This window comes from Dicentrarchus labrax, unplaced genomic scaffold, assembly GCF_905237075.1.
Source record: "Dicentrarchus labrax unplaced genomic scaffold, dlabrax2021, whole genome shotgun sequence".
In the NCBI taxonomy this organism is placed as follows: domain Eukaryota; kingdom Metazoa; phylum Chordata; class Actinopteri; family Moronidae; genus Dicentrarchus; species Dicentrarchus labrax.
This window is the reverse complement of record NW_026136712.1, coordinates 9,748,128-9,773,742: the sequence shown is the minus strand read 5'-3', so window position 1 is coordinate 9,773,742 and position 25,615 is coordinate 9,748,128. Positions and strand designations below refer to the sequence as shown.

The following is a 25,615-nucleotide window of genomic DNA, read 5'->3' as shown; positions in this document are numbered from 1 at the left end:
AAACATGAGATTCGACCGCAATGATTACAAATTGTGAGTCAGTTGAATGGGTCACGTTGCTTCCACATGACACTACGCAAGGGACTGGATCATTAACGGTAGCTCGTGGTCATCAGGCTGCCACCCATCACTTGCAACACTTCCTCGAGGAAATCTGTCTGGGTGCACAGAAGCCTCTATTTCACTTTTAGTTGCACTTCTCTATTTCAGTGTTAGCTGGAATTTTTTACATAATCTCGTTAATGAGACAGCATGACAGCATGTCAATGACAGTATGCACAGTCATTGACAAAAAGCAACAAGTTCCTTTTCAAGTGTTGGGTTTTTTTTAATTGGAAGATCAGAGAATGCAATCATGTACAATATTGTATATATAATATATTTTTTAAATAAGATACAAAAATACTTAGTTTCTTTTTAATATTTTACAGAATGTGTAATAAGTCCTTAATTTGCCCCCAAACACCTAAAATAAGAGTTAACAGTTCATAAATGTCTGCTGGCTTACACAGGAAGGATCAGGCTTTAAGCTGTTTCTACATGTTATTTTTATAAAACTTGGCTATGGAGAGAGTTATGAGTATTTCTTGATGTGTATATTGTTTATTTTAGTCTGAGACTGGAGGATGATTTCATTTTTTAGTTCTTGCTATGTGTTGTAGGTCTAATGAAGTACTTTCCAAAGAAGCAGCAGACCTATGTTAAAGCAGAAGGACTAACGGATCCGAAGCTTTGTTATCAAAAATACATTTCCTAAATAAATATTCCACATTCCAATTTAATAAATAAATATATAAATAAAAATAGAAATTTATCACAAATAATAAATAATTGTTAAATAAATTAATGCCATAATAAAAAATGGCGGGATATGGTACGTTTTGGACATGAGCCAAAAGCTGGCACTGTTGGACTATATATTGGTCTTGCTCTCTGTCTCCTCCTCATTGCTCTGGTCCAGACTCCTGAGGCAGCGGACCATGTCCTGCCCAAAAGACTGAAGCCGATCCAGAGTCAGGTGTGCTGCCACCTGAACCTCATAGTCCCCTGGTAGACGCAAGACCACAGGAGCAGGCGTGGGTTGCACCACAGCCTCGGATTGGACCATTTTCAGCATCTGCAAGGGACACAAAACAACGTCACGAAGGTGCCTAAAAGCACGCATCTATTGTCAAGAAAGGTGATTTGGAAGTATCCTCCTACCTTATTGATCTGAATGACGAGGTCTCTGATGTCAGCCAGTAGCTCCGTCACTTTGTCTTTGTTTTCCAATCGAGGAGAGACGGCACTCAGTGTGGCCCGGTACAGCTGAAGACCCTCGGACATATGTTTCAAACTAGTTTTCTAATGGGACAGAATAGCAGCAAACTGGTCATGTTGTCAGTTTTTTTTTTTTAAACCAGATCATTTGCAGAATTATTCCCTGAAAGATGCTTACCAAAGTGAAGTGTTCTGACCCAACTTTGAGTACAGGAGCAGAGGGGATGCCAATGGTTACTGCCATTGTCTCAAGATTCGCATTTTCTGAGGAATTGAGTCGTAGGGCCTGGGGTAGAAGGACAGTGAAGAGATCATTGTATGGATAGATTGCATCTTGGCATGCAGCAGAAAGCAAACATTTCCTTTATATGCTCCAAAAGTGGTGGCAGAAATACTCAGATCTTTTACTTAGGAAAAAGTTTTTAAAAAATATCATTAGCACAATGTACACAAGATACTCAATTACAAGTAAAAGTGATTAATTAAATAATATTATTAGGAAAATGTACTTTAAGTATCAAAAGTACTATTAAATATATTTGATTATTATTACTGGTGTATTAAAGCTGCAGTAGGTAACTTTAATAAAAAAAATTGCTGAGAAAGTTGATAGTTGGTTGTTATGTCTCATTCCCAGGTCCCAAAGCGTTTGCAACATCTTGGAAATCAGACTCGACAATCAACTATCTTTCTTGGCTCTGATTGGTTGTCTTCGTACAGGCCTGGTGGATTCTTGCTATTGCCCTTAGGAGCACATATTTCTCACAGATTATCTGTCTGTCCTACTGTCAGGATAAAGTGAAAGTTTACCTACTGCAGCTTTAATTTATGAGAAACAAAGCAGTGGTTGTTGAGGTTGAACTATTTTATCTACTTTTAATCTGGATGCTGCCTCACATTCTATAAACTCATTATAGTTTTATTATGTCCCGTCTGACCTGTTACCTTAAATACATGAAATGCAGTACATGTTGTGCAAGCCTGAAGAATCAGAAATGGAAATATTCAAGTATAAATTGTACTTCAGTGCAGTACCAAGTGTAAATGAATAAAAAATAAATGTAGGCATTGTGAGAAAGGCGTACAAGGATGTGAGATTTTAGCAGAATAGACTGATGATGGTTCCAACTAGCAGTTTCATTCCTGCTTTTACTCAGATAGTTAATACTAATAATAACTAGGCCTAATAATTCATCACATGTATTTATTTGATTTTCAACTTCTAGCCTATATAATGATATATAATTCAAATATAATGCAGTGACTGCTGCACAGCTGGCAATTTAGTGATAACTGAACACATTTCAAACAATAGACATTTCACTACAGTCTTTCAGATCAGTCTTTCAGGCCAATAAAAGAGGCACAGAGGAATCTGACTGTCAGGCTCAGTCATGCAGGAGCCCTTTTATGGGCTCATAGACAGACCTACGAAGATGAATCACCAGCTCTGCTGCCTAAAACATATTAGATCAAAGCGAAACATGGACGCATGTACTGTCTCTCACCTCAGAGTGAATGGAGGATTTGTGCGTGTCGGGAATAGAGAGCAGGATCTTTTCTATCAAGCTGCGGCTCCTCTGCACGATCTCCTGAGCCAGCGGATCCTCAACAAGTGTGTTTCTCTCCGGCAGAGGTGCGCTGCTGGCGACGGTGGCCATGTAGCAGTGAATGGTGAAAACTGCAGGAGGAGAAAAAATCCAAATGTCACCGTCGAGGCATCAAAACAGCCCCCTTTACAAAAATCTAGCACCAAGTGTGTGTGGTGTGTGTGTGTGGCAGAGGAGGACAAGAGAACAAAGCCCGGCTTTCTCTCCTCAGCAGCTCCTCTGTGCTGTAGAAACTGGGCATGTCTCCCCCGCTGGCTTAATAGCCGCATGAGTTGAGAATAGTCACTGTAATGTGAAACCATAACCCAAAAGTAACTACAGCAGTCAAACATAGCCAATATGCCATGTCTGATCAGATGTAAACTTAAAAATAAGCATAGTCCTTAAAAAGGGGGTCCAGATGCTTAAAATATTAAATTTGCAATAATACCAGTTAGCTGAGATAAAAGATAGTCTAAAGGTTGATCCTGGATGGCTCTCCCTCAGAGTCTCTGCTGGGTCTGATGAGCCGAAAAGAGAAAGCAGTGTTACACAAGCATTGCCTCACTACTACTCACCAATCAGGAAATTCATGGCCTCTGTTGAGAAATGTTTTTAAGTATTGACCTCAAGTGATCAGTATCCATGATTTATAGTAGACGTATGGTCACATATATATAGGCCATCATGGAGAGGGATTTCCCATAATTTGATCATCTGAATATTTTCAGTATTGAAAAAACATGCCCTGGCATATTTGTTTTTTTTTTTTACTAACTTGCATCCAAGTAATTGTGTCAATTATTATTGATTTTATTCATGATCATAATTTAATTTAACCTAAGCACAATATTGGATTATCTGTTCATTCATTTAACAATTTGGGTCATAAAATAATAGTAAAAATAATAGTAAACTTTATTTTAATACAATTTTTCAAATAAAATCCACCACAAATTACTAAACAGATTATAAAATAAAATCAGAATCAGAATTGTTTATTGCCAAATAGGTTTTTACACCTACGAGGGATGTTACTTGAAAATGAACACTAAGACAATTTTATGATTTAATATGAATGAAAAATAAAAGAATAAAAATGACAAGAAATTGAAACTAAAAGGATGGAAGTATTATGCAATTAAAAGTAACACAATTTACAAGTTTTATTTTGAGAACTGGGACTTCATTAGCTTGTAGTTTAAGTAATAAAAAGTAATAAATAGTGACAGGGAGGGAACAGGCATTTCCTCTGACATCAGATGGAAATTGAAAGTGGTTAACTGCTTCAATCACTGTTTTCTGAAATGTCGGATTTTTTTTTTTTTGTTTTATTCTCTTATGACGTCTGTGTTCATCCTACACACGTGTAAGAAAGAAATATTTGTGGTAAATGATGATGAGATGAGAGTGCAAATAACTGAAGTATACACACTGTTGTATTGCAGGAAATTGAAAGGCCTAAGTTTTTTGGGGGGACCCTGGTAGCTCACCTAGTAGACCTGGTGCCCCATGTACCAATTGCTGAGTCCTGTTACAGCAGCCGTGGGTTTAACTAACCTGTGGCCCTTTTTTGCATGTCATCCACTCTCTCTCTCTCCCCCCATTTCCTATCTTTTATGAGCTGTCCTATTAATTAGGCCTTAAAAAGCACCTGCAGGGTCGGATCTAGAAGGTTTGCAGCTGCTAACCCTAAAAAATACCTGGCCGTACCAGTTTGGTGTCAACTGTTGTCAAATTTAACAGATATGTGATTGTGATTGAATCAGCATATATTTCTGCCACCACATGAATATTTCTGTAGATTCCCACCTGCTTAGCTGAAGAATCCTTGATCCATACAGGTCCCCACTGATTCTGTGTTAATGAGTTTCCACATACACATATACACACACACAGGTATATACAAGTACAGTTTGTGTATTGGGAAGTTAAAACAAGGCATGACAGATACAAGGGTGCCATCTAGTGGAATTATGTGTTTTACAAAATACACCTCATCTGTGTGGTTACACTGCAAACAGTGCTATGCTTTCATTTCACTCACAAATATCTCCAAGTTCAAAGGGCAGTCAAAAACAACAGTCACTAAGAGTGAACATTTAAATTACTGGAGATTTGAGAGTTGAAAAACAATTTATTCAATATATTGGGAAATACTCTAATTTGCTTTCTTGCCAAGAGTTTGATAAGAAAACTAATAACACTCTTGTGTCTGTATGCTAAATAGATTATGAAGCTACCACCAGGAGTGGGTTAGCTTAGCTTAGCATAAAGACTGGAAGCAGTGGGAAACAGCTAGCCTGGCTCTGTCCAAAGAGTAAAAAACCTGCCTACTAGAACCTCTACAGAGACCACTAGAAGTCACTGCCCCTGGCCAGGAAATATAGGCACCTAACCTCCAATAAAACCACAACCTTCCAATTGTTTTTACACTTTAGTTTTTGTACAACATGTATGTAGGCTTACCCCTTTTCTATTTAGTCAGAGCCAGGCTAGTTGTTTTCCCCTGTTTTCAGTCGTTATGCTAAGCTAAGCTACCCAGGTGCTGGCTCCACTTAAATATTTACCATATTATTTTTCTCTTAAATCCTCATTTCAAAATTCTAAACTCCAGACATATACCATTGTCGTGAGAGTTGTAATCACCACATAGGTCAAAACTGTGCCTCCATTGTAGCAGATCGGTTTGCTTCATGCTCTGACACGAGGGCCCCTTGATCAGTCAGTGTAGCTATGTTACATCTGGCATGCTTGATAGGCTGTGAAGTGAAGCCGTCAAATCTGATCCCTGAAATCCACACTGGTCTGATCTCCAATCAATCGTACACATGAAAGGAGGGCATTATTCACTGCTGAGGCCTCGCTCTATGGCCTCGTCAGTGACCCAGTTGAAAACACAATTTGGTTGTAACGGTGGGAACAATGCGCTAGTTCGCCTTTGGATGGGCAGAGAATGGCTGCAGAAGTATTTCCTGCCTTTTTAACTCTTGAAAGCATGCACTCACCTTTGTGTTCGCTTGTTACAACACCATCATTACAACAAGTGAAAAAGGTATCTATTGCATGATTTCCATTAGATTTAGTATGCCATGTTCGTAGTCTGTGAAAGCTTTAATAATTTAAAATGAGCTTCTGCAGGGATGAGCAATGCTTCAAATGATGGACCCACAGGTCATTCTGAATGGACTGAACAGGTCAAAGGGGTTTTAAGATGGCAGGCAAGGAGAGTATCCACAATGAAAACAGTACAAGGTTTTTATATTCAGTCCTTGCTACTTAAATCTCAAACTTTTGTCACACACAACTTCTTCTTCATGTTAGATTTGCCATTTAAGGACCCAGTATTTAACATATTAAGTAAAGAAAAGGGATTTAACGGTTAATCTTGGGTGAATATTGTTTATCCGCAATTATCTTAGTAGATTTGTAAATGCCTTCTAACATTTTTGTACTAAAATTGTTTATCTTGAAAGAACTGGCATTAATTCAGCCTGACATCAACACTAGTGCTCATGCAGAACATTAATCCTGCGAACATACTAGTGTTGAAATACCGTACCCCTGCTAAAGTGTATATCAGAAATTGCTTATTAAGCAAAATCGGGAAAGTTTGAGATAGCATGCACTGGTGTTCATGGGTCAAGACAAGTTGTTGTGAAATACCGCTAATTCACCAGGATGTCCAGCTTTGATTTCCTTTGAAACCAACTTTCCATTACTGATTGCTGATGTGGAATGTGTTTTACACAGAAATAGAATGCAGGCCATGTGAGGAGGATATGTGTTGAAACTATCCAAATTGAAATATGGTCTTCTTCAGAGGAAGGATGGTCATTGCTCATGATTTTACAAGAATAATGGACTGACTTGTAATTTCATATAAATTCTGACTCAGATAGAATAGAAGCTTGACATGTCAGCATATCTGTCATTCGTAATCTGATTATATCGATGTCTACAGATTTAAATATTCAATGAGAAATCATCCATATATCCTTCCTGATTCGCTTTTATATATTTCACAACAGATGATCAATCCCTGACAGTATAGCCTTGACCTACATGAAGTATGTATGTCATACTTGTAAGTAGGTCACATTTTTGAATCTAGATTAAGATTTACTCTACAGGGCAATTTTGAACATACATATCCATATACTGTGCAATAGTTATACATACATATGTTGTATATACTGCTCATTGAACCTGTCAGTACTCACATTTCAACTGTTTTACCTCCTGTGCTATGGTATATCCACGTAACAGTCATTAATATGTCTATAGTACATTTGTAATATCCATTAACTGTCTAATAACAGTATCAGTAACTACTTGTACATTGGTGTATGACATTTCAACATAACATTCTGATTATTGTGTTATAAAATAAAACATACTGCATAGTAATACCCATATATGGAGAGTTATAATGAGATAAATAATAAAGATAGAATTCCTTTCTGATCATTCTTTGCAGTCACTGAAAATAGTGTTTCATTAATTACTGTGCTCAAACAAGGCTGGATTAGCAACCTGGTAAAGCAGGTACCTGAGACAGCAGACTCAGAGGCCCAAGGGCCTTGGTTGGTGGCGTGGCACATTAAACAAAAGGATTTTAATTTACCACAAAATAAAAACTGAAGAGGTAAAGGCCCTTATCTTATTTCTGCATTTTTTACCTAATCTTGTGTCATTTCTAGTTTAATACCTTTAATATTTCAGTTTATAATATGCATGATACATGTTCTTAAACAACTTAACAGCTTAATCAACAAAGTCACAGCAAACCCGGTACAGGTAGCATTCTGGTTGGTCCCCAAAGCTAGTGGCTTTATCCGGCCCTGCTGTAAGCATATGTCCTTATTATGTGACGTGTCTCTTTGCTGCGATGACTTTGTGTTTTTGACTGATGAATGCTAATCTTAAAGTGAAAACGTTCAGATAAAAAAAAATAATTTCTCACACTTACACGCTTTCTACGACAGGGGGAGCTGTGTAACACAAAATGAAGCTGTTTTCTTCTTAGACAGACCATCACAGAATACTGACACTCACCCAAAGGATGTCCTTGTCACTCTCCTCAGATGTACCATCTTAGGTGTCACTTACCTTTTGGGCTAAAAGAGAAAATCAGGTGCTGACACAGGCCCTCACTGGGAGACCCCATGTGATCTTGGAGCCTGGAAACATTTTCACCTGCAACCCAATCCCAAACAGGGCTGCGCTCTGTGGGATTGGATGCGTCACCTTATCCCCCACTTTGTGTCCCATTACCCAGCAGTTGTAATGCTCACACCAGTGTAACGTGTCTAAGGTAGCAGGCGGGGCAAGCTGAGCTGGTCTGAAATTTAAATTAACCTCAGCGACATTTATGTGTGCTGGGGAACAGAGGTGTTACATTACCAGTACCCTAACTCCTGCCATGCACACACACCTGTTGTACATACAGGTGAACAAAAGAATGTGTGCACTCACATACATTAGCTGTAAGAAATACAGAGTCACACATGTCTGTTGCTAGTTTTATGTTTATCTCTTCTAGTGGTGAGTCTCCTTTAACAGTGGCTGGTTTCAAAGCCACCATGAGAGTCAGTTATCAGAGGATAGAGGGAAGAAGGGAGCTGTGAGTGTGAGTCTGTGTGTGTGTGTGTGTGTGTGTGTGTGTGTGTGTGTGTGTGTGTGTGTGTGTGTGTGTGTGTGGCAGGAAATGTCAGCGAGGGAGGCTTACCATCTATTTTTCAGTACTGTTGAACCTCCTGCTCGTCATGGGAGGCTGTACCTGGGCTTCCTTAAGATTAACTCTGTCAAGATCAATATCATTGTTTTCTGTAAAACAAACTCAGCCTGTTAATAGAAACTGTGTAGTATGGGCGCTGTTAAACGAGTAGGGATAACAAAAAAAGAAAAAGATGCAAAAAAGAACATGTCTAACACAAACAACCACTTGTGAATTTGTACTTTTAAAGCTATTTCTTACACATTTCTTCTGGTTTTCTTAAAGAAATAGTTCATCCTTTTGGGAAGTTTTGGCTAAATTGATACCACTCTAATGTCTGTATGCTAAATAAGAAGCTACAGTTAGCAGTGGGTTTGCTTAGCTTAGAATAAAGACTGCAAACAGGGAAAATAGCCTTACTCTATTGAAAGGTAGCAAAATCCACCTACCAGCACTTAAGATAACTAATATATCATTATATATCATTGGACCACTAACTTCCTAGAGTTCCTGCTGGTTCAGTCGCCAAAAAAAATAATCTGGCACATAACCTCCATTAAAAGATGATTTGTAGTTTTTAAACTTTTAAACAAACACAATATGACATGTTAATTAGGGGCTGGTAGGCATGCAGGTTTGTTACCAATGGGCAGAGTCAGGCAAGCTGTTTTCTCTTGTTTCCAGTCCTCACGCTAAATTTTGCTAATCCTCTGCTGACTGTAGTTACATATTTACTGTACAATACTGGAGAGTGGTATTAATCATCTCGCCCAACCCTCTGCAAGAAAGCGAATAAGCGTATTCCCCAAGATGTCAAACCAATTCTTCAAAGATTGAGTGCTGCTTTTGGGATAGAGGCAGTTTGAGGATGAAGTGGAACTGACTTTGGCTGCCCCTGTGAGCACTCTGGACCCTCACCGAGCAGCCAAAAGGCATTTGGAAAGTGCTTCACCCAACCAAGGGTAAATAAGGCAGTAGAGGGGGCAGCTGATCCCCTGTGGCATTCTCCCTTAATTTCTCCTCAAGAACTGGGTCGCACAAGATGATGGGTGCCTTCCCAGACTTTCAGCAAGTGTTTTTATGGACACCATAAATCATTCATTGGTCTTGCTCTGCTCTAGAGGCATTTGTGTCTCTGACACAGGGAAATCCTTGTTGACAAACCATTTCCAACATCTCAAACATCAAATTTGATTATTCAAGACTTCACTGGGTTATTCTTACCTTGCTCTGTGGAGAAGACAAAAGCATCTTAGAGAGCACAGTCTGATATGGATTAAATTATGTCTCCACTCAAATACATTTCCCTTTTTGTGGTCTCAGTTTGTACTGACCATTAGATCAGAAGAGACACAAATGCACCTTCCTCTTTGCCACAGTCTGGTGAAATACGAGATTCACAACCCTGGCATCTCTTTCAAATGTATCAGCAGGTCATGGCCCATAAATGTTATTTGGAAAACTCATGGGAGTGACCACATCAGACAATATGGCTCCCAGAGGCACCCTGGGTGCTTATTAAAGGCATGACAGAAAATGAAAAACAGCACAGAGGAGGAGGCTCTGTCTAGATAACCAGGTGTGATCATGAAGGACTCCTCTGTGTTCCCTTAATTACTCTGGGTGAAGAGGCGAGAGTAATGAGTGCTTGCTGAAGGGATTTTCCTACCAGAATATGAAAAACTTGTCCCTGTTTAGATGGAGAAGAAGTCTCTCTCTCTCTCTTTCTCTCTCACTTCTTCTATTACACGACAGCTGAACTGCAGTAACCTATAATTCTCTGCCACTTAAAACAACCTTTTCTGACAATTAGATGGTATTGCGTGCACGGTTATTGGCTTGTGACTGGAGACTGGCATGTCAACATTAGCATATTGTGCTGAGGAGTCATTCCAGAGCTGCAATGTGTTTCTTGAATGCCATGCCTTTGTAAATTTTGTTTTCATCGGGTAGCTAACAGCACTATCCCAATAGTCATATCTCCCCTGAGTGACAAGTTGTGGTTACCTCCCAACAAACCATTGTACAAACACATCGGTAAAAGGGCAAACTAAATGAAAAATAATACTGTTTTTATGTGCAGTGCAGGGTATTGCTGTGCTATGTAGAACATTTCTTGTCATATCATCAGAATCTCACTTGTTTTGTGGGTGAGCTAGCAGGTGTTTCCTGTTATTGTTCCCTTAACATGCAGAGGCAGCTTGGTGGTAGTTTTCATCAATATGTAGCTCTGGTACAGTAACTTCTATCACATCAAAGAATAACTGATGAGTACTTCATCACACAGCAATCTGATTCATCAGCACAGTGAGCTGAATATGTGTTTGCTAAAGACTGATTCAGATTCTAAAATATGTATTTCTTCATCTATTATGAGACAGATGACTTAGTTTAGTAAGTAACCCCAAAAACAACAATTTAAATGGAAAACATAATTTTACTTGTAATATACCAGTGATTACCGTAAGGGTTTGAATGCAAAACAGTTGTACATGGAGTTCCTCATTTTAGTGTAGCCTTTTCCCATCGTTTATATCACTGTCTGATGTTGCCTCCTGAATTGTCTGTGTACGAGCCAGGCACATCAATGTGCATGCACCACTGGATAAATCCCATTTGTATCCCATATTTGGAGTTCGCCAGAAACATTCTGCTGATTTTTTTCCCTTAACGTACAGACCAGACCATCAGCTCGGCCAAACTAGCTAATGGGTCGCTGAAAGATAAATTATTCATCTGGGCTAAGTTGGTCTGGTTTGCTAGTGCAGGCACATGTCTTGCTGCCCACCTTGGATTCATGACAACAGCCGGGAAAAACCATCATAGACTGATGACGACCATGTAATTGTAGGTTGTCGGTTGGCTTCCACTTCAAGTCCCACGTGTAGCTCCATCAGCCCTATACCACAGTACTAATGGTGGAAGACTCCTCTGACTTGCCCTGTTTGCTGGGCAATGACTTGAGATACTCCAGATGTCTGCGGGCATCCTCCTGATTAGCCCTGACATAGTAGACCAGGTAGGAGATGACCATGGTGAACCAGCCGAACATGACAACCAGCATGGCCACATCTGTAGTCCTCTTCATCACCACACATAGGTCTATGTCCGGTGCCAACAGGAAGGCAAGTCCTTGAACTCCTATCTCCTCAGGCTCTGAAGTCTGGCACACAATGCCTGTCAGCGATGCAGGCTCTAGGTCCACGCGCGGCATGGCCATCTGCAAGCTGCAATCGCAATGCCATGGATTGTTTGTTAGGTTGGCGCGAGCCCGTAGTCCCTCGAAGGCCTCAGGGTTAAACTTTGCTAACTTGTTTGAAGAAAGGTCTAGGAACTGTAGTGAGGAGCCCAGGCCTTTGAATGCTCCTGATTCTAACTGACTCAATTCATTATGTGATAGATCCAGTTCAACCAGGTGGGGCAAACCCGCAAAAGCATTGGTTGGGACTGTAGTGAAAAGGTTGAAGTCCAGGTAGACACGTCGTGTGTCATTGGGGATATCCTGGGGGATCTCTGTAAGCTGCAGATTGCTGCAGCGCACCGTCTTGCCGCCGCTCTCACTCTCAGAGCAGTAGCAGCTCTTAGAGCAACTGGTGGCAGCATGGTGGAAGCAGAAGGTCATTAGCACCAGGCTGTGCAACAGCAAACACATAACCACTGAGTGGCGCAGAAGCAAGTCCGCAAGTAGGGACATCGTGGGATACTGGCATGCTCCAGGAAGGACCACCTGGGTGCAGGACCTGAAATCCACATCAACCTCCCCAGTAGCTATTGAACCTATGACATAAAAACAACAGAAAGTCACATTAGCAGTGTTGAGAAGACTACCCTTTGAAAAAAGAGTAGTGCAGATAGTACTGTGAAATATTTTTTTCATGAGAAACATGGGTGATTAACTATGTTCACAGTGTTATTTACTGCAGAAAAGATGGGTACAGTAGCTTGTCTAATTGCAGTGAGAACACAGCGGGAATGCTGGATGCTCATTTCAGCATGTTGGTGGCCAGCACTTCTGCTGTATTTCCAGGAAAGTCTAAGAATCAAACATTCCCTTCATACCAGCACAATAAACAAGCTCTGAAAATCCTTTGGTGTCACTGTGCCTCTTTTATAATTGACATCCCTGCGATGCAGGGCTATTTCAGTACACGGAGACTGCCATTAACATAGTGATGTGACACCATGAGGAACAAAATGTTCCAAACAAAACATAAAAGCAACTAGATTTTTCATGTAATTATATATATATATATATATATATATACATATGGATAAATATATATATACACATCTATATATAGACAAATATATATATATATATATATATATATATATATACACATATACATATATTTCCAGTTATTTCTAAAACCATAGCTGCAATTCTGGTGCAACAATTTTAGTAAAAGTGACCATTAAAACTTTCCTTGCTTGGTGTTTGCAGTTGCTAGTACATAAGGTCATTTACTCAGAAGTGCAAGTAACACAGAGGTAAAAGCTTGTCTGTAAATTACACTTTATATTTTGTATGTAAGCCTTTGAAAATGGCAGGTCTACCCACCCTAACACACTTCATTAATAGCTGATCAGGGCTACCTCCTATCTTGTTACTAATCCTCTTAAGGAAAAACTCCTTAAGTCAGTGTAGCATCAGTGTTGGCCACCGAATCCTTTTGCTGGGGTAAATGCTAATGCTATAAACAGCACCAAGGCCAACAAAACAGACAATGTGACGGCCTGTCCTTTTAGAGACAAAAAGGAACCACAGAGTTCAACCAGACTTCTTAATTTCTTCAAAATGGCTGGAGACTCGGCAAGATCCACTTACCAAGATTAAAAAATGAAATCGATCTCTAAGTACTTCTAAGTATCACATGACGTTGGGGGGTAGAGAACAGAGTGTTGTGGCAATGGTGGTGTGTATGTGTGTGTGAGGGGGACAGATGATTTGTCAACGAGACACAGCTAATAACACTCATTGAGTTACGCCGGTTTAAGAAATGCCTGCCAGACAACCCAAATAATGAGCCATTGGGGGAGATGGAGGCTGATGCACCGGAGCAAAGCACAGATGAAGCCTCTGCTATTAAGAAGCTCTGACTGCTGGAGTTTGCCTCCCTCAGACATGAGATGTTTATCCAGACATCCTCATTGAGGCAAAGCAACTTCCAAAGGATTTCCCTCTGCACTTAGTGTCAGCAGGGTGTATGAGAACATAAAATAGCATGACAGATGCAGCTGAACACCCAAGGGAATAAAAAGTCTTGCCTAAACTAAATGGGTAACATTATGCTCCTGTAAAGGCTATACTTTTCCCGTCACATAGCATGCCAGCCTGGTATTTTGCTGAGAGATAATGGGGGAGCAGAAGTCAAAGGCTGGTGACGGAGGAGGAGAAAGCATGTGGGCAAGGAGGGAAATTGGACACACCGGCACAGGGTTGTGAGAGAAAGAATGATATCAAGAGGATTTAAGGAGAAGGATAGCATTACAATAACAACACAGAGATCAGTGTGTGACACTAATGAGATATTGAGGAAAGGGGCAAATGTTAGTGAGTCAAAAGGACAGCTGATGAGGACAGCTGGCAGTGAAAGAATAAAAGGGAGAGGGGGGAGAGACTTGTCGCCTGTGGGTGAGTTAAACAAGAGAGGGTGTAAACCTAATGAGTCGCAGGGTGGGGCACCAGTATAAAAAAGATTTTCATCCACTATGCTTCTCAAGGACATGATTTGCTAAATAAAAAAGAGTCCTTTTGCTTGTAACAACCCATCCCACGCCCATATACTGTAAATGCAATAAATCAACTGGCCTCTAAATCAGGTGAAGTCTTCATCAGTGTTCCTCAAGTCATTGCCTACCTCAGTGATAAATAACTCTCCTGCTTTTAATTTACACAATAAATACAGCGCTTTTGCATCCAAAGGTCAGTCTTCCACTTCATAAATTCACTGCTGTCAGTGCCCAACTAACAAGTCTCTGGGACCAATTATTTGAGGAGCAGCAATTTGGACTCAAACCCAAACACGAGAGGCATTAAAATGCAACGCAAATTCATTATGTTAATATATTTAGTGACATAGTATTTTTTCATGCATGAATCCAACCTCTTCATGGCATCACATCACAGCTGCATGAATGGCAAATGAGCTGCTGGTTTCTAGTTATCAATGGGAGGAGGGGGGCAGAAAAAGGAAACAGGAAAATAAAGTATCCTTAACATCTTTAACTTGAAACGCAGGCTTTTAATCCAGCTGTAATCATATTTCAGTGCTTTTAGCTCTATCCACTCCTGATCCCTCACTCAATGCCAATCTCGATTACTACATATGCTCTTTTTATTCATTAGAGCACAACACTGCGCTTGGCATATTTCCACTGTACCTTTCCCACTGTCTCCCCCAGTAGAATAATCTCGTTAAGGACCTAGAGAGCAATATGCGGAAACACACTGTTACAGAAGGGCAGTCAAATATTTTGCTTGTGTAATGGCATTTAATGTACAGCATGTTAGAGAAGGGGTTTGATCTCATAGCCACTGTAGCATCAGTTTTAAAAAAAACACTCCAAGAAAATAATATTCATATCCTTATCACAAACTTCAATATTAAAGCAACACTGATCTAATTACTTTAATTCCCATTAATTACAACACAAGCTGAGGACATTTAAGATGCAAAATTAAAGCCTAACAGTGGGTTAAGTATCAGTTTCTGGTCAAATTTAAATTCTACTCCTGAGCATCTGGTAGAAAATGAACTAAAAGGACAGGAGATAAAGGCGATGCCTTGTGGGAACCGATACCCTTGTTAAGTTTGTCTTTCATCCTAGTCACCACCATCCAGTGCTTGTTCCCAGCGTTAATCACATAACGCATTAAAACTGTAAAACAGTTGCTCTTTATAGATTAAAAAAACATTAACATTAACATACGTTATGATCAGCAACACTCACGTCTTTGCCGCTTTCCCTCTCCTTTTCATGGTGTGTGTTTCTCAGCAAGTGGCCAACAATAACGCTCGTCCGGCAGATCACAGCGCTCCCGAAAAGGCTGTTCGATCAGTGTTTTGGTTCGCTTCCATCAGGTCCTCTTGCAGCTCGTTAAACTTGCGCTGAGAGCCGCTCCGGCAACCACGAAGCGCCACTGGAAATGCTCCTACAGTTCAGGGCTCGCTCAGTGCAGCCTTTTTAGTTTCCACGCAACCAGAAAACTAAGCAACATCGCCGGAGCCAGCGCGAACTGACGAGGACGCAGCGAGAGGGCAACGCGGTCGCTGATGGCGGTACATCACCGACCCCGATCCAGGATGATATGACAAAAAATAATAATTATAATAACAAAGTTTAAAATGGCAGACAAATGGCGCGCAATGCATTTACGCACAGACTTAACGGTTGTATATTCGGCTGCTGGAAGGAGCTGAGTGCATGGATGCCAATGTGTGATGGCGTGACTGATTACATTCATTCATATACATCTGTTGATTGCTGTGAGTGAAGTGGATTTGATGTGCATGCATCAGGTGCCAGTAAAGTAGGCAGTACCCCTCCCTCTCTCTCTCTCTCACACACACACACACACACACACACACACTCTCTCTCTCTCTCTCTCTCTCTCTCTCTCTCTCTCTCTCTCACACTCTCACACTCTCACACACACACACACACACACACACACACACACACACACAGAGAAGTGATCTCATACAGTCCTCATACATGGAGCGGTTGGGTTGGCAGCCTACACTAATCATTTCTGATCTGAAGCTTGTTGTTTCAAACATGTAGCCTGGATCTTTGGCCGTCTGTAGGCCCCTTTTTCCTGCCTGCTGCCAGCCGATAAGGAAGTCCAATCAAATCCACTATGGAAACAGACGTGCATGGGCACTGGCCTGGGAGAGTCTGCCAAGCAGCCAGTCATAAGGTATTAATGGAATTAAAATCAATAAAGTGGGACACCCAAACTCCCTCCCTGGTTCCCTGGAATGACAGACTGTGAATGATTAACCACAGCTAGGGTCTTTCAGGGTTGCTTTCACTATGATATCATAGACTTGTCTTTTATGACGTTGAAGTAAAATATTACAGTTCTCTAACATATTTTTGATGTCCCTGCTTAATCCCAAAAATTCCAGTACTTCATAACTTATTTTGTCTCAGTTTTGTGAGCTGTATGGATATTAGGAAAGGCTGGATTACTAACCAGGAAATGCCAACAACTACCCCAGGGCCCCAGACCATTAAGAGACAGAATAACCCAGTTTTTATTAAGCATACATGGTCAAATTTTCCCAAACTAGCTTACAGTAAACGTGTGGCATGGTAGTATTCCAGTAAGGAATACTGATTGGTTTCTGGGGCTCCAGGCAAAATTAGTTGGGGAATAGGTGTGTGGGTGTTGTTGCCCCAGGGCCTACTAGTGATTTAATCCGGCCATGACTGCATGAACAGTTTTCTGGGTGGGGGTTGTGGATGACAGAAAGGAAACCAGGACAATAAAGCGATCTTAATATATCGCAAATAATATTGCAGTGCTCTTTTGGACTATTAATAAATAATGAGACCAGTCAGAGTTAACTATTGCTGCTTTAACATATCTTTTTCATGTCTCTGTCCTTGTCTCATTTGGACAATTTATCTGTAGGTTGACCACAGATTGTACTGAACTTCATAGACACACTGCTGGAAATAGTTTTAACATCAAAACATTTTTTTTTGTCACTTTGGACCCTCTGTATCACTTCATAATGCAATGCAAATTGGGCTGCAACCTTTTATGTTTGTTTACCCCTCCAAATAATTGCTTTGCTGATTAAGTTTGGGTTGAAGTGTTAAAAAGTCTTGCTGAGGCTTGTTTTTGCCTCACTGGGCTCTGTTGTAGCTGTTTCCAGAAGAGAACTACTGTCTCATCTTAACAGTGAGGAAGGTGATCACAGCGTTACACTAACCTGTGGACATATGGGCCAAAGTCCAAACTAATTCTTTTAATGTTTTCATGCAGGCTTTTGTCTTGGTATGACACGGCAGGGTTAATTGGTTGATTGATAAAACCACCACCGTAATACATTTCCCCATGAGAAACACATACAACTTGGTTTCCTTTGTTGCTGCTCTCACTCCTTTTACAGCCCTTAGGTTACGAAGCTTGTCAATTAGAAGGAGACCAGATAAGTGGAAGAGCGTTTGACAGTGAAACAGCAGAAAATGGGATTAGTCCTCATCGACAGAGGAGAGTGCACTGGCAGTCAGTCTTCCCCAGCTTTATCAGATTACTTCAAATGCTCCACTGTGGTTGGCAGCTAGACGGGCACTGTATGCATTATCAACCAAGCATTATAGACCACACTTTCAAGTAGATCAAAGCGTCTTTTTTTCCCTCCTCATGTTTTTCCCTCCAGTCTGTCAAGTATCTCTAACCGGATTCAGGCGTCTTCTTCTCTTTTTTTTACCCTGATACCTGTGCAGGTGGCATACCTGCAAGCTAACATTAATCCATGAAGCTGATTTGCTGAGTGGGAATTTGGCTGAGAAAATACTTCGTACCACAGTTTCTACAATGTCACCTTAACAGGGTGGGAATGTTATGCCATTAGCCTTTTTTCGGTGTGCTCCGAGTTGCAGTGGAACAAAAGGACAATATTAATGAGATCTCTCCCTTTCATTCTCATTTTCTATCCTACTTCGTCTTGCCTGTTCACACAAACACACATATGTGCATACATATACTTAAGCACACACACACACACTCTGTCTCTGGCTTTCAGCTTACTGGTCGTCCCTGAGCAAGATCAAAGTCCTGCCTTGTCTTTGTGAATACAACATTACCCTGCTTTAATTATTTATTTCCTTACCTGGCTTAAACCTTTTAATCAAAAATGGTGAGAAAGGTGTATTAGAAGGATTTCCCTGTTACTGCCAGTAACGGGGGGGTCACCTCACCCCATCATTCCTGTGAAGAGCCTTGTCTTTGAAGTCGGATATCATTGACATTAACGAAACAATGGACCGGCAAATATGAAAGTGTTGTAGATATTCATTGATCCTTGTTGAATTCCCCTCAGACAGGCTGGCTGAGTCTTGTCAAAAAGCTTTCAGCAAGACTTTGGAGTCTTGCATCTTCAGCAAAAGCATATCATGATTGGCTTTTTGTTTTACTGGCATGCTCCAAGTGGTTGATGTTGTTTGTCACTATTAGTTCCTTGAAGTTTATTTAGTGATTTTTTTTTATTATTTGATACTTATTTAAGTGTATTTCATAAAATTCTTGTTCTTTTAAGATCAAGTAATGAAAATTCAGTCTGACTATCAGACTGAGGTTGTCCAAAATTTGAGCTGGTAAAGTGCATGTGTATCAGAAAAATAAAATATCTTAGAAGAGTATATCTTAAATATGTTTTAGGTCAGTGGTTCCCTACCTGGGGAGTTGGACTCCCATGAGGAGCCGTGACATTAATCCCAGGGGAAACAAGATGACAATACAATATTAAGTCACGATATTAGACAGAATGTTCTATGAGCTGTTAGGGTTTACTGAGGCACTGTGGTGTTTTGAGCTGAATGTTAACAATAGCATGCAAACATGCTCACAGTGACAATTAGGGTTGAGTGAGTACTCGGTTGTACAAGTACAGATAATGTACTTTTTACGAGTATGAGTATCGTCAGAGTAAAATGTGTCAATATCCGTGCTATAACAAAAATAGCCACTTCTGTTCTGTAAATAGTTTTCTATTACTCTGAAGCTCAGTTCAGAGGCAGTTCTATAAATAGGTTTCTAATAAATATAGCAACTTCTTATCAGCCCATATAAATTTCAGTTTTAAATTAACAGCTGATGGTCAATACCCTCTACTTCCAGTTTAAGCACCATCCTCACCAGTTTAGGCCCCGTCAATTCCGATTATGATCACTCTGATACGAATGCAGATCCTTTTGTTGGTTGAACAGATACAGATACAGATGATGGTGTACTCACTCACATATGAACAATGATAATGGTTATTATGTTCACTGTCTTCACTGAATTAATATGCTGGCATGTGCTAATTAGCATTAAACACAACGTACAGTTGAAGCTGATGGGAATTTAATTTGTTTTTCAGGAATTTTGGTCATAAACCAAAGTACTCTGAAAATTAAGATTTTGACCTGATGATGGTGCTAGATAAAACGTTTTTAATGAGAATCCATCCAACAGAATTTTCATAAAATGAATTCTCTGCATTTGACCCATCCTAAGTAGGAACAGTGGGACCATGTGGCACCCAGGTCAAGGACACTGACTGGAGAATTAACCACACATTACATGTTTTGATGGTGGCAGGAAACCCACACTAACACAAGTAAAACATGCAGACCCTGCATGGAAAGACCAGGTCCTTCTTGCTGTGAGGCAGCAGTGCTAACCACTGAGCCACCATGTTGTGGAGATATTTCATTCAGAATCAAAAATGTCAGTCTCATGGTGGCACTAAAGGAATGCTCAGCAAAGGTAGCTAGCTTTATGCTCTGGGGAACATCAAAATGTGTAAAAAATTTCCTAGCAATTCATCCTTTAGTTGTTGAGATATTTCAGTCGAGACCAACACCAACACTGCCATTCATAAAGCCATACTGCTAGCATGGCTAAAAATCATTGAGTCAGTCAGTGTGAGGACAAAAAAACACCAGGATGAGCTCAGAAGATATATATACTCTATGACAGGAGCTCGCAAGTAGACCCTGCTTCATATTAAGTGGTCACAAGGAGAAAAGGTTTGGAACTACCATGTCAGGGCTGACTAGGCTAATAGGGAACTTAATGGTGCCTGACCCTGACTGATGCATGCACAGGAAGGATTTACGCATACATTGACCCCTATCTCAGTCAATACTATTGAGGTCATGGCACTCTATATATTTCACACCGCCAGCTGATGAAGTGTGTTAATCCAGTCTGCTTCCTTTGTTGAAGACATATTAAGTGTGGCCTTACTAAACAAAAAGTGTTTTAAAAATGTGAAAATACAGTACTTGCTCTGCATACTGTGCACCTAAGATGTTCTATTCCTCCAATTTATAGCTGTTATGTTTGAGAAACACCTTCTTAATGCAGGTGTAAACAATCAACTAAGTGGCGTCACTGATTGTGATGTATGGGATCTTAAATGTTAAGTTGTTGTAGCTGCCTGGAGTTGCCTGCCAACACAGGATAGAGGTGGTTGAAGCCGTTTTCCACTGCCCTTTTAAAGTAATTAATAATTCTTAGTGCTTCATTGTGTTTCTCAGACATATTCACAATGACAGCTGGGGAGGGGTGTTCACCTTAAAGGTTATGTTTTGGACCTCCAAGGACACTGCTGGAAATGTGATGTTCAAAATATGACCCAGAAAGTGAATAGAAACTGTCTTTCAAAGCTGTAAATGTTAGAGGTTCCCTGTAGATGCTATTTACTTCCCTTTTTGCATTTCTGCAAAGGTTATAGTAATATTAAAGGTTTAAATATTCACAAGAACCTTAAAGAATATTACCAGTGATTTTTAGTTGCCATCTTGCTCTTCTCATTTATATTTTTCCTTGGAGCATCTGCAAAAAGTCAGATTAGTTTAGGCTATTGAGATCTGTTTTTTCTACCTTTAACAGTTTTGCTGCCAGTCATTTAATCTGTCACACACCTGGAAATTGCCTGAGCTGAATGCCCACAGTGAACATGAAGCAGAAATGTAATCTTTTAAATATTTGTCTTTCTCATTATTATTTCATTTTAGTTGAATGTTTTCATATCATTGCGCTCATTATGCTCTACATGCTCTACTTCCTGCCGATCACCCACGGGATGAAATGGGACTAGTCTTTGCTAGGAAATAATTACTCAGAAACAGTGAGGTGAACTCAAGCGAATTCACTTAGGCAAACTCATAATGGAGCAAACTCCAGGTGAGAACACACATCTCTAGCTCTAACACACTGACTTCTCAAAGAACACCCTTTATAGGCATTTTGTGTTAAAGGCTCAAGTTGAAAGATCGATGAATTTTGACTGATGTATGGATCTACCATTCCCTAACAATACCTTTTTAAAGAAATAGTTCTATATTTTGGGAAATATGCTTACTTCTCTGTCATTCTGAGAGTTGAATGAGACGATCAATACCACTCTGGTGTATGTACGCTAAATCTGCAGTTACAACTAGGAGATGGTTAACCTAACTTAGCATAAAGACTGGAAACAGGTGATACAGTAAGACAAAGCAGCCTACCACCCCCTCACACACGTAAAGCTCACACGCTCGCAAGATTCACACGGTATATCTTGTTTGTTTATTTAATTTTTAATGGACTGGTTATGAGAGAGATATAGATCATCTAATGTCACGCCAACAAAAAAGGCAAAGTGTTTTTTACAAAATTCGTAATGAAAAGTATCAGGCTAAGGTAGTCCTAAATTTAAGCCGGTAAAGTGAATGTATGTCCAAAACAGTATGTCGAAAAAGATTTTAAATAACTATATTTTCCCACAAATATCAACATGAGAACCATTTTTTCACCAGATTTATCCATTGTATCTTCAAGAAAAAAAATCTGATGGTCAACTCATTTTATCTTTGGTCGATGGGACGAAAAAATGACGAAAAAAGATGCATGTAGAAAATCATCGTTATCACTGTAGACCAGTCAACTGATATATCTTTTACACAACCCAAGTTCTCTTCTGGAAGAAGCTCTGATGTACCTGTCAAGTGCTCAGTTGGAAGCAGCAGTTGTTTACCTGTCACCAAAGCAGCACTATCCTTGTATGACACAGGACATCAAGCTGCACCACACAGTCCCTTTAGACAGCTATCAACAGATCTATGACACATCAAGTTTCTTTCTCTCCCACTTCCCCAACAGTCAAGCTGTATCAGGCCTCAGAAAACACAGGGCCATCAATAAATAAACAGGAAAGCAGGTGGTACTGAGAGCACGGGTGTCCATCTACTTTGTTAACGTCTCTCACTAACTTCAGATGGGTGACTATTTTTGGATGTTAAGTACTTTAGTATTCCCTGATTCAAACTGCCCACTAGTACTCTAAAAGAGGAAGCCTGTGTGTGAGTGTGTTACAGTGTTAGAATAGTAATGACATAGTAGCAAGACAAAAATATGTAATTGTGATTACATACATGTGTACTCTGAACATAGATACATTTAAAAAAATGACTCCTTTTTGAAAAAAATATCAGCCAGACATACATTTGCCAAACTACTTAATACTACTACTACTTAATGCAAATTCTGTAATGCTTTTAATGCATTAAAAGAACTCAGAATTATGGAGAAAGCTTTTTTGCTTTTATTTGCAGAAAATAAAAAAGGTCAAAAAAGGACCTTAGCCTATAAACTGAAAGTAGGTGGTGACAGATAGCTTGTGTCTGTCTGAAGGTACCTGAAACTCTCAAACTCAAAAACGTATTATATCTTATTTGTTAAATCCATTGTGTAAAAACTACAATTTATCCTCCCACTGAAGGTTAGGTGCAGTACTATGGGTACAGTCATTTGGAATGCCATGTTGATGTAGCCAGACAGCCAGACTAAAAACCTTTGTAAACTATAAATTGCTGTTTTTATAGTTGAGTTTGTATCCTTTGAACGGAGCCTGGCTTGCTGTTTCCCCTTTGTTTTAAGCTAAATTAAAACTGTTTTCTGGCTGTAGCTTTATATTTAAAGGTCTAGTATGAAGGATTAAGTGACATCTAGTGGCGTAGTTGCAGATTGCAACTAACTTGCTTCACCCTTCCCCTCCTAGCTCATAAAAACAGCTCCTTCTAAGGTAACAAAAACACACAGTGATTCTTATTTTCAGGTGATTATACAATACAGAAAACCTACTATATTCCATTCCTGCCAATAGATCCTCCTAAATGTTACACATTGAACCTTTATCAGACAGTGGTATTGATCTTACTATCTAAATGTCAGCAATACAACAAATATGGGTACTTCCCAAAATTTTAAACAACTCCCTTAATATGGTAGCATAATCTGAGAATAGTTTGTGTTCAGATAATCATTTAGATTATGCTTCTGATTATAGATTTATTGAGATGATGGGATATTTTTTGAAGGTAACAGTAAATTATATCTCCCAAGAAACTCTCAACACTGCTCCCTTTCACAGTTATTGTAGGTTTAGAAAAGTACCACATTTTTAGCCGAAATTGTCTCTCTCTCTCTCTTTGTCAGGTACAGAGGAATCAAAAATATTCTATTTTGAAGGTAGCATATCCAATCCCTTCCCAAAAAAGGACGAGGGCAGCTGGCACATTCTCTTATATTTCTTAAAAGGAGATCAGTCATTCTTCCCGGTTGAGGATAAAAAAAGTGCAAAATCAAACTGTAATGTGTGTTTGCACTTTCATTCATGTGTGCAAGTGTGGGTGTATCTGTGTACATACACTCCACTACATCTGCTGAACCACAGCTCAAGCTCCTGAGCCCTATTATTATCATGCCAAGGTCAGATGAGTGGGCAGCATAGCAGAGGAAGACAGATAAGAATGGTAGAACCGTTAGATAAATCAGGTTACTGCATTTCCATTGACTGATAGCTACCAGACTAGAAATGTAAAAGCCCATAATCTGCTTTCTTAAATCCTGCACTTTTTAATATCTTTACATTAGCTGAACACATAAGACACGAAGGAAAGCTCTGCATGATGATACATAGCTGCAAAAACACATCAGCTAAGGGCTATCATGAAACTAAAGCGGCACACTTCTGGGGAGATAAACCCATTAACCACTAAATAGCTTTTAGGCAGCTATCATGTACAGTGTGTATGCGTGTGTGACAAAGAGATTGGAGGAAATGAGAGAGGCAGGGGGAGAGAATATTGATAAATGAAGCAAATTGAAATTGAACACGTTGGGAAAAAGGGAACACTGCACTCCCAGAAAACATTACAGAACATTTTTGCAAGTCATTTTTGTACATTTGTACATTCAAACAGATAGCAATGGTTTCTACTCCAAGTGGCCAAAAAGTACAACTAAAAATTTTATCATCATTAGGCAACACCGAGAAAATGACTGTGCTTTTTCCCTTTTTCCTCCCAATTTGGAATGGCGTGCTCTCCCAAATCTTCTCTTCAGCTGGTAGAGAGAAAGACACAATATAAACACACAAACAGGACGCAATCTCTTGCCAGCTTTAACAGGGCCAACTGAACCTGGATCTCATCAATGAACCATCTGGGCGACCCAATCAGCCAGTATCAAATGTACCTTAAGTTCTGAGTTGTTATAATGAATAAATATCTTGAACTATATGAATGACTGCTGTAAATCAAAGAGCCTCCATTTGGATGTTTCCTTGTTATTGTCGAAATGAGTAGGAGTAAGAGTATTTTCTCTTGTGTTCGAGAAGCAGCTGTCACCTGCTGTACTTAGGCTGATACAAGTACCTTGAGTACTGATGCACACTTGACTTTTCAGAAAGGTGTTAAATTATTGGCTGACTTGGCAGGTGTAGCTTCAGGACAAGATGTAAATAAGATGGGACGTGCACAGATGTTGAATATTGCAGCTTCTCTTGGCTCTATGAATCCTGAATGAAATGATGCAGCTGTGAATATCACAGTTTCTCTTATCTCTGTAAATACAGCAGGATTATACAGCTACCAGGCTTCAAAGAACATGGTAAAGATTTCCAAAGTGCTATAGCCTGCATATTATGCTACCAATGAAGACAGGCCTATGAGTTGCTAACCAATTAAGTTAGACATGTACAATATTATTATGGAACACAATATAATTATATGGAGAGACATATTTAGGATATTTAGTCTAACCCCAAACTCATTAGTACTCTCTGAGCCATGTTACTCGTGACAAAAAGTAAAGGATTACTTTGTGCACTATTAATGCTCATCTCTCTCTCTCTCTCTCTCTCTCTCTCTCTCTCTCTCTCTCTCTCTCTCTCAACTGTCATACAAAACAGTGGCTGTAACAACATCAAATGTGTTTATGGTTAATTTAGTAGATATCAAAAACATACTCATTTAAGCTTAATGTCTTTTTAAT

At 39.7% G+C, this 25,615-nt stretch overlaps 2 protein-coding genes across 5 annotated transcripts in view; both read right to left on the bottom strand.

Moving 5' to 3' along the window:
- Positions 1-307: 307 nt before the first annotated feature.
- Positions 308-3,512, bottom strand: LOC127373909 (uncharacterized). Of its 2 annotated transcripts, none has more exons than XM_051418815.1 (5): positions 3,428-3,512; positions 2,769-2,941; positions 1,439-1,546; positions 1,204-1,344; positions 308-1,117 (listed from the first exon to the last, which is right to left on the bottom strand). In XM_051418815.1, the coding sequence occupies exons 1-5, from the start codon at positions 3,441-3,443 to the stop codon at positions 914-916; spliced, it is 642 nt and encodes a 213-aa protein (XP_051274775.1). In that variant the 5' UTR covers positions 3,444-3,512; the 3' UTR covers positions 308-913. The 2 variants fall into 2 exon arrangements, with proteins under 2 accessions (XP_051274775.1, XP_051274776.1); XM_051418816.1 differs by lacking the exon at positions 3,428-3,512 and adding an exon at positions 3,301-3,421.
- Positions 3,513-10,985: 7,473 nt separating this feature from the next.
- lrrc3ca (leucine rich repeat containing 3Ca) overlaps positions 10,986-25,615 on the bottom strand; it is a 148,694-nt gene continuing 134,064 nt past the window's right edge. Inside the window, exons 1-2 of one of the 3 annotated variants that reach the window (XM_051418813.1) lie at positions 15,502-16,202; positions 10,986-12,345 (exon numbers count right to left, since the gene is read on the bottom strand). In XM_051418813.1, coding sequence (XP_051274773.1) covers positions 11,468-12,262 — 795 coding nt within the window. In that variant the 5' untranslated portion in view covers positions 12,263-12,345; positions 15,502-16,202 and the 3' untranslated portion in view covers positions 10,986-11,467. Of the gene's footprint in view, positions 12,346-15,501; positions 16,203-25,615 lie in introns of those variants that run through there. The other 2 variants (XM_051418812.1, XM_051418814.1) reach the window with 2 other exon arrangements.